We start from the raw sequence: 9390 nt of genomic DNA, 5'->3' as shown, positions 1-9390 counted from the left end.
GTCTTTGGAGAAAACTTACAGTAAACAATTTCAGCGAATCATGTTTTACTCCTTTGTTTATTGCATTCAAATTACCAATATAAACTCCCTGAAAAAGAGTAAGTATAAGAAACAATAACTAAAATCCAATTTTTCTTATTCTTACTTATAAATTTATTATAACTGGTTGTAGAATTAAAATCAATTAATTTTATATAATTTAACTATCTTAGTAATATAATAAGGAAAAATAGAGAGAGAGACTTTTTGTAAAAAAATCTATTTTTGATTGTTTGGGTATACAATAATATGTATATTGTCCTTTAATCTAACACTACTTTTATAAAATTTATGTACCAAAAAAATAAATACACATCCTAATAATTACAATAATTAGATATAAAATATACTTTTGGCTCAATATTAAATTTTAGAAATACTTTTGGAATGATATATAGTTTAATAATATTTATATAATTTTTTTAAGTTTTATATTTATGAATATAGAGTACATGCACAAAGCACGTACCATAAACTAGTTAGATTAAATATTTGATCATACCACCCGCAGTCACAAAGTAGACGAAGGTGCCATGGTTGGTAGACCTTTTTGGAAGCATTTCTCATGTGTAAAACCCAAATTCGAATTTATCTTGAGCCTTGTCGGACTCTCCCTTTTCTTTGTGCTTTTTATTTTCTTTTATCTCATTCATTTCCCTTTTCAGCTATTTCCCAATTTCCTAATTTGTCGTTTTATGACTTTTATATTTCCTTTCTCTATTTTATTATTTTATTTGTAATTTCAAGCGAGAATACTCAAAAAAGAGATTGCAAAATTTTAAAATCCCATAAAACAAGCATTTTTCTTAATATCAAATATGTGAGTTTTATTCTTCCAAAATTGAAAAACTTTGGTCTTGATGAAAATTTTGGATTGAGATCAAAATTAACTTTCATAATTTCTTGAGTTTATTATATCATAACAATTTATGCTATTCTATGGTTGTTAAATAGAAGTTAAATCTCTTTACTATTAAATTGTGATGCAATTTTTGTAAATATTTCTTAGAAAAATATGAGATTTATGATTTTGATTTTTGGGAACTTGTACTTTATCTTATTCTACATTTACTTATAGGTTATATTGTTGAAGATATTTTTATTTCTTATTTTGATTGGAATAATTTCCTTATTGAGGATGTTATTTTACTTGTACAAATTTATTTTATACAGAAAAAGATGTAATATTCCCTAATGAAAATATTAATTTTAAAGTGAGTATATATGCCAAAAATTACGATTTTAAGATATCAAGATCACACAAGATTATGCATCTAAAGAGATTTATTTATTATTCAGTTGCATTGGTACTAGTGGAGCAAGGGTAAAGAGAAAACTAAAAAAAAACTATAAAATAAAGTAAAAGCTCCAAACTTAAAAGAAGCACATTTGGTGCAGTCATCAGAGCTTTTACACAGGCGTTGGCAGGCGAACCAAAAGTTGACCGCTCATGACACTGCAAAATGAAAAAGAGAAGAATTTTGGATTTATCAAACATAAATGAAGAGAAATTCAAGAAAGCAACTGAAATAGTTAGGCTAATGGACCAACCTCTTTATGTAATAATAACAGAAATCAGCCAGGATAAACGTTTGAACAATTTCTGAGATAAAGACCATTGGTATCCACAAGTATCCCCTTCCAGCCAAATACAGATATGCTCCACTAGTGTCATACACCTGTGTATATGAATATTCAGTCTCTGGAAATTAAAAGGCTCAAGCAATAAAGTATGTCCTTTTAAATATTTTCAAGGTCTAATGAAAGGGAAGAAAAGAAAAGAAAGGTCGTCCCAAAGCTTAAACTGTTATGAAAAAAAACCTTGTTTTTGTTATGTCTACATACATTGTTATCTTTTTTTGGAACCAAGTAAATGGCATGGAGATACTTTTGTTGACGGCTATTAGTGATGCTCGAAACCAAGACCATCAGTAGTGTACGAAATTGAGTCATGAATCACTTCATATATAAGCTTAAACCAGGACCTAATTGGACTCAAATTAAAGCTTACCTGAACAATCCAATGAGCACAAGTCAAGAATCTTTGAATACCCAATGCAAAAACATAATGGGCTGTAAATGGCTCGATTATCTGAAATGCAAGAATACAAACTATTATAAGCTCTTGTGGCCAGAAACTAAGATCTGCAAAGAGCACATGATTTATTATTTTGCTAATAGGGAATAAGAACCTGAACATTCTGCATCAAGCGAAGCTGAGGCAGTACAGAGATGGCTTCCAGATATGAAGAAAAAGCCCAAAGCACATCAGTTAATATAGAGTGACGCGTATGAGGATGGATAAGAATAGCTACAACAGCACACGGCGCCATCTGTGTAAACGCCAAAGCAACATTAACATACTTGAAACATAAAGGACTTTCAAGAAATTCAAACTATATCTTGCATAAAACCAATTACTCCTTCCGTTCCAATTTATGTGAACATGTTTGACTGAACACGAAGTTTAAGAAAAAATGAATACTTTTGAAATGTGTGGTCCTAAACAAGTCAAAAAGGAGTCCAAAGTATTTGTGTGGTTATAAAAGTTTCTCATTAAGGGTAGACTTGTAAGTTTAAGCTAAATTGTTACCAAATTTAGAAAGGGGTCATTCTTTTTAGAACGGACCAAAAAGGAAATAGGTTCACATAAATTAGAACAGAGGGAGTAGTACTTATATAGAAGAAACTTCTTGTGCGCTTTTGGCTTGACTCCAATTTGCGGACTAATCCAAAACACCGGGGTGTATGCAAGGGCGAAGCTACACTTTGGTGAGGTGGTTAATTGACCACCCTTTGTCGAAAAATTACACTACGTATATAAGTAAAATATTAGGTTTAGAGGTATAAAACATATATTGAACACCTTTTGGCGAAATTGTTTTGCTTCTTTTAAATTTGAACACCCTTAGAGAAATTCCTGGCTTCGCCGTTGGGAGTATGGACCCGCCCCTCTTCCTTTGAACTTAATACTCTATAAGATTTTATTTATGGCAGCGTTCGAATGTATGTGCACCTAAGCCACACATTGCTGTATACTTAATACTGAACCAAAGCTAGAGGCCCTTAATTTAATTGATTGAAAGTAACCGATAAGCGTCAACTATTGAAAATTACTTTCAAGTGCTATAATTGATTCTATGAAGAAACAACTACGTATATAAATAGAAAAATTGAAACGATAATGGAATCGTGACAATGAAGGTAAGAGATGATGTTACTTCCAGAAGCTCAAGGACTTAATGTTCCAACAACTTAAGTGTCAATGTCATAGGAGTCAGCAAGGAATCAGTATAAAACCAGAATATAATTTGTGCAAACAGCAATCATGACAAAAGAAAGCCAATGGGGGAAAGAATGAATTTACCAAATGCCACAAGGGCATGCTATCCAGATCAGCCATGTAGGAAGACTTCAACTTGGACTTTTTCATCATACGTATGACCCAAAATGTTGCCACAAGTGTAACAAGATCTAGAAGAAAGTGTATAGGTGCTGACATGATGTAACCACAAAACAATCTTACACCTAAAAATATCTCTGTAACCACTTGAGTCTTCAATGAAATGCCTAATCACAGCAGCAGAATGAAATATGATCATCAGATGAATGGTATCATAATAACATGTTTGATTATATACTAAGTAACATTTAGAATCAGGAGCTAATTTACCAGAGCAAGTCTTGAGGGTAGACAACTTGTAAATCAAACATAAGAGTCCAACGAAATGAACAAACTCTGCCAAAACGAAGAAGTGATTGTGTTTTTTTATGAAGAACTTGAGAATCACCACTAAAGCCAATGATGTGACGACACCTAAGAAAATCTTAACATTTTTTGACTGCCTTCGCACCCATAAGAAGAGCTTTTTGACTGGCATTTGCAACTCCTTCTCACCCATTTCTCTTTGCACTTTCTTGATCTCTTCTCAAATTGAAAAAGTTCATGAGAAAACAGTGACTATGTATACTTCCTCCTCTATTACATGTGGAATAGCAGAAATATTTGACACGAGAGCTCGACCAATCATTAGTTGACACGTTGTTTTAGTGGTCATCCCTGTAACACATTGATGGACATTGGAGTAGAAGACTCATCGCTCATGTGAGAGCAACTTCAGCTCAGACTAATAATTACTATAACGCAATTTGAATTGAATATCAAGGAAAATAGCCATTGGACATTAATGAATGTGTCTGCCATTGATACTTTATTACTACTTCCCATAAGTCGGGCTTAAGAAACTCTTCTTGCCTATCACCCCCATTGACTTTTCGGATATGGTGATAATGGAAAAGCATATAACTAAAATATTCAACTGGAATTATTTATGAACAAATTAGAAAAATCAGAAATTTTGGTTCAAACATTGCATATATAGGACAAAAATATACTCCTTCTATCACCGTTTCTCCCCCCTCAAACTTTTTACATCATTTATTGGAGTAAGGATTGACTCCATCTTGTTTTTGCTGAGGACACTTACTTTAGACCAACTTGATTTGGCTAAACAACACTTAATTTTAGACTAGATGGTACATTTACTTGTAAAATCAGAAAATTGTCCTAATAATTTGTTTTCTAAGCGGAGGCAAAAACACTAGGTGATTTCTTCCGATCTGTTCAAGTCTTGGTGGACAGAGTTACCTGGTACCTATTGCTGGTAGGAGGTGACATGCTATCATCTGGAATTAGTCGAGATGCACGCAAGCTGAATTAGAATATGCTCTATTTTCTCAAAATATTTCATGAAAGGAGTACTTTAGAGTACTACTCGATGTTAATTAGGGTATTGGAGCAGTCAATGTTACAGGGTATGCCTTTTATTTATTTATTTATTTATAGAATATGATTTATTTCTACTACAAAGTGTTGAAAGGGTTTTTAATACTTGAAAAATGGAGTGTAGATAATTAATTACTGTCAGCAAGAAATGAGATCACGTGTTTAATGCATTGGTTTCCTCCATGGAGTAAGAAAAGGAACATAATCACATAATCATTTAGCCTTCGTTTTACACAAGGACTATATTATATTATTCTTGGAGAAATTCGATTTGATCTGGATCTGGAAGGGACCAACAAATAAGTAAGACATAATGGCAATATTTAGCTTGACTTGAACTCAATATGTGCGTGAGAAATAAATGCCTAATCACAAATGCTAGTGACTGTGGAATAAGATGAACGTCCAATCAATTTATTGCTCAAGCTAACTTGGAATCATTCTATAAATAATTGCAGCAGTTCAAACTTCATATTCACAAGTATGAAGTTTTGCGGTTCAAACTTGATATCACTAGTATGAAGTTTGGACTATTACAACTAAGCTTTAGACTGGTGGAAAAACTGATGACCGATTTATTAATACTGGAAACCTTATATTTCCAAAAATTAATCTAATTTTATTCCATAACAACAAGAGACGGTTCCAGCAAACATGTGATCTCCATCAATTTGATTACGATTTTATTTTTCTCTTCATATAATATTTGATATAAGGGACGCGCTATACCACCTCTCTAAATGGATTTCCACCAAAAGATTACGAACCATCTCGTGTAGTCGTCAGTGATGGCCCTAGAAAAACAGGACCACTACTAGAAATTCGGTAAATACCGATCAAAATTTTCCGACCAACATTGATCGGTCAAAAAAAGCGACCAAAGTTGGACGAATACTGGGAGAAAAATATTTTACATTTATTTTAAAAAAAATATCGACCAAAGTTGGTCGGTAATTTGGTCAACAAGTTAACCGAATTGGTCAGACTTGCTTAGTCAAAGAAACTTTCACATTACCGACCAACTTTGGTCGGTAATGTGAACCCAATTTTTAAAATTTTAATAGTTATATTATTATTTAAAATATTTTATAAAATTTAAAGAAATTTTATTTAAAATTACCGACCAAAGTTGGTCGGTTAATGCAGGGGAAGCATTTACCGACCAACGTTGGTCGGTATATTTTAATTTCTGGAAAATAACCGACCAAAGTTGGTCGGTTATTAGGTCAACATTGGTCAAAATTATGAATCACTTTTATATTCACTATCTAAATAATATAAATGTAATCCGTTAACACTTTTGTAATACAAATAATGAATACACTAATATATACTATAACATGCTATATATGTAGTTAAAGTAGTACAACAAAGCGTGTTATATATATATATATATATATATATATAGGTCAAACGTTTTGTTTTTAATATTCAATGATGCATCTAACTAAGTTATAAGTCGATGAATCAATTTAGAAATAGATATATTTGATGATAAATTATATATACTAATTAGGATTTTCACAAGTCTATCCCTAAAAGAACCCAACCCTGTGGTAGACCGATATCCTCGAAATGAATCGGTTCAATGCAGCTATCCGTCCGGTTAGCCTTTGTACAGCTTTCACGCTGTCTACGATAGTGATATCCTCGATCACCTTAATCTTATCGGGGTTGATTTCAATTCTCCGATTTGATACCATGAAACCGAGGAATTTGCCTAAGCCGACCCCGAAGGCACATTTTTCGGGGTTAAGTTTCATGTTGTACTTCCTCAAGATTTTGAATGTTTCCTGCAAATGAATCAAATGATTCTCTGCGCGCAGGGACTTAACTAACATATCATCAATATAAACTTCCATTGATTTGCCTATCTGTTCCTCGAACATTTTATTAACTAGGCGTTGGTATGTAGCTCCAACATTTTTTAGCCCGAAGGGCATTACATTGTAACAATATGTTCCAAACTTAGTGATAAATGAGGTCTTCTCCTGGTCCTCCAGGTTCATCTGAATTTGATTGTACCCAGCGTAGGCATCGAGAAAGGTAAGGATCTCGTGGCCGGCCATGACATCGATCATGCGAACGATGTTAGGCAGTGAAAAAGGGTCTTTGGGGCTTGCCTTGTTTAAATATTTATAATCTACGCACATTCTAAATTTGTTCCCTTTCTTAGGGACTACAACTACGTTGGCTAACCACTTGAAATATTTTACCTCCCGAATGGACCCAATTCTAAGAAGTTTAGCTACCTCATCCTTTATGAATGTATGCTTCACCTCGGGCTGGAGCCTCTTTTTTTGCTTCACTGGTTTGAACCTGGGGTCGAGGTTCAATCTGTGTGTTGTTATTTCCAGTGGGATCCTGTCATGTCTAAATGAGACCAAGAAAAACAATCCATGTTATCGATAAGAAATTGAATGGGGTTTTTCCTGAGTTTGGGGGTTAACCCCGTTTCCAGGTATACCTTTCTCTCGGGCATGCACTCAATCAGTATGACCTGTTCCAATTCCTCGACCGTTGACTTGGTTGCATTTGACTCTTCGGGAACAACGAAAGTTCGAGGAGTAAGGAAATCTTTTTCTTCTTCTTTGATTATATGTTCCTTCGATTTGGTCGAGATTGGGGACGATGATTGCTATTTGGCCGTCTGCTTATCTTTGGTGCTTGATTTTTTCGAGGTCGAAAGCACTGGTATCGGTGTCACCTCATCGATTGCAAACATTTTCTTTGCAACATGTTGTTCTCTGTAAACCGTTTTCACACCATCCTCTGTTGGGAATTTCATCATCTGATGAAGGGTTGAATATACTGCCCTCATGTTGTGGATCCATGGCCTCCCGAGTAATGCATTATATCTCTAGTCGCCTTCGATGACATGAAATTTTGTATCTTGGATGGTCCCGACCACATTCACTGGTAGGATTATCTCCCCCCTTTGTTGTTTCGCTTGCCATGTTGAAGTCATTCAAGACTCGAGATGTAGGTACAATTTGGTCCTGCAGGCCGAGCTGCTCTACGACCCTCAATCTGATTATGTTTGCTGAGCTACCTGGATCCACCAAAACACATTTAACTTGAACTTTATTAAACAAAATAGAAATTACCAGGGCGTCACTATGTGGATGAGATATGCCTTCCCTTCCTCGTCATTGAATGATAGGACGCCCTCGGGCACATAACTCTGAGTCCGTTTTTTTCTGGTGATCGACACTTTGGTCCGTTTGAATATAGGCCCTTGTGGAACATCGACACCGTCAATGATCATATGAATTACATGTTGCGGTTCTTCCTACTCATTCTTTCTGTTTGCATCTCTTCCCCTGAAGTGGTTCTTAGCTCGATCACTGAGAAACTCTCGAAGATGACCCTTGTTGAACAATCAAGCTACTTCCTCCCTCAGCTGCCTGCAGTATTTAGTCTTATGACCATGTGTGCCATGATATTTACACATCAAGTTTGGATTCCGTTGAGAAGGATCGGTTTGTATAGGATGGGCCACATGGTGTCTTTGATTCTTCCAATAGCTAACACGATCCCCAACGCATCTACACTAAAATTATACTCCGACAACCGAGGTGCTTCTGCGGGATCGGTATGTTTATTAAAACCATGCTTACTCATAAGTGCCCGAGAATGCTGTCCCTGATCGTTTATTCGATCGTTCCGAGGAGGATTGCGCCCCGAACCGTTGTTTCTTCGATTCTAGACATATGGCTTATATCGTTCCCTATTGGACCATGGTTCCCTGTCTGTATCCCTCGGGGCCTTAACCGCTAATCTATTTGGATGAACTGAGCCCGAGGGGGCTCCCAGCTAGTCGTCCTCGACCCTGATCTTCGACTGGTAACGATTACGTACATCTGCCCAAGTCATGGCTGGATACTCAATCAGATTTTGCTTCTACTGTCGTGACGCGATCGGACTATGCTCGTTCAACCCCTGCATAAAAGCTTGTACCGCCCAATCATCCGAGACCAGTGGTAATTCCATTCGCTCCATTTGAAATCGGGATACGAACTCCCTTAGCATCTCATCATTCCTTTGTTTTATCTTAAAAACGCCCGATTTTCTTATCGCAACCTTTACAGCTCCAGCATGTGCTTTCACAAAGGCGTCTGCTAACATATCAAATGAATCGATAGAATTCGGCGGCAAGTTATGATACCAAATCATTGCTCCCTTTGACAAAGTTTCTACAAATATTTTCAACAATACCGACTCGATCTCATCATCATTTAAGTCGTTTCCTTTAATCCCGCAAGTGTACTAGGTAATGTGTTCATTAGGATCGCTCGTTCTGTTGTATTAAGGTATATCGGGCATACAAAACTTTTTGGGGATGGGCATCAGAGCCGCGCTTGGGGGAAACGACTTTTGCACGAATTTTTTGGTATCCAATCCTTTCAAGACTGGGGCCACCGATATTTGATCAACACGGGAGTTATATGTCTTCACTTTTTTGTCATTATCCTCAATCTTTTTCTCCCCCGACTCGATCCTTTTGGTGAGCTCCTCGAGCATCCTCATAATCGTGGGATCGGTCCCCTAGCCATTACCCTTCG

General features: G+C 35.8%; 1 protein-coding gene across 1 annotated transcript; it reads right to left on the bottom strand.

Annotated features, from left to right (window-relative positions):
- Positions 1–1326: 1326 nt before the first annotated feature.
- Positions 1327–4208, bottom strand: LOC104240418 (uncharacterized). Its single transcript, XM_009795259.2, has 6 exons — positions 3713–4208; positions 3407–3609; positions 2232–2372; positions 2051–2131; positions 1591–1718; positions 1327–1495 (listed from the first exon to the last, which is right to left on the bottom strand). The coding sequence occupies exons 1-6, from the start codon at positions 3939–3941 to the stop codon at positions 1450–1452; spliced, it is 828 nt and encodes a 275-aa protein (XP_009793561.1). The 5' UTR covers positions 3942–4208; the 3' UTR covers positions 1327–1449.
- Between the last annotated feature and the right edge of the window lie 5182 nt (positions 4209–9390).

The sequence above is a fragment of the Nicotiana sylvestris genome, chromosome 9, assembly GCF_000393655.2.
Source record: "Nicotiana sylvestris chromosome 9, ASM39365v2, whole genome shotgun sequence".
NCBI classification, from domain to species: domain Eukaryota; kingdom Viridiplantae; phylum Streptophyta; class Magnoliopsida; order Solanales; family Solanaceae; genus Nicotiana; species Nicotiana sylvestris.
Note: the sequence above shows the minus strand (reverse complement) of the source record. Positions and strands in the feature narration are given on the sequence as shown.

Coding starts and splice junctions, on each gene's coding strand:
- LOC104240418 (XM_009795259.2), bottom strand. CDS start 3,941: ATGGGTGAGAAGGAGTTGCAAATGCCAGTCAAAAAGCTCTTCTTATGG. Junction 1,719..2,050: donor GTGCTCATTGGATTGTTCAG/GTAAGCTTTAAT, acceptor TCATATACACAG/GTGTATGACACTAGTGGAGC. Junction 1,496..1,590: donor TGTTATTATTACATAAAGAG/GTTGGTCCATTA, acceptor TTCATTTTGCAG/TGTCATGAGCGGTCAACTTT.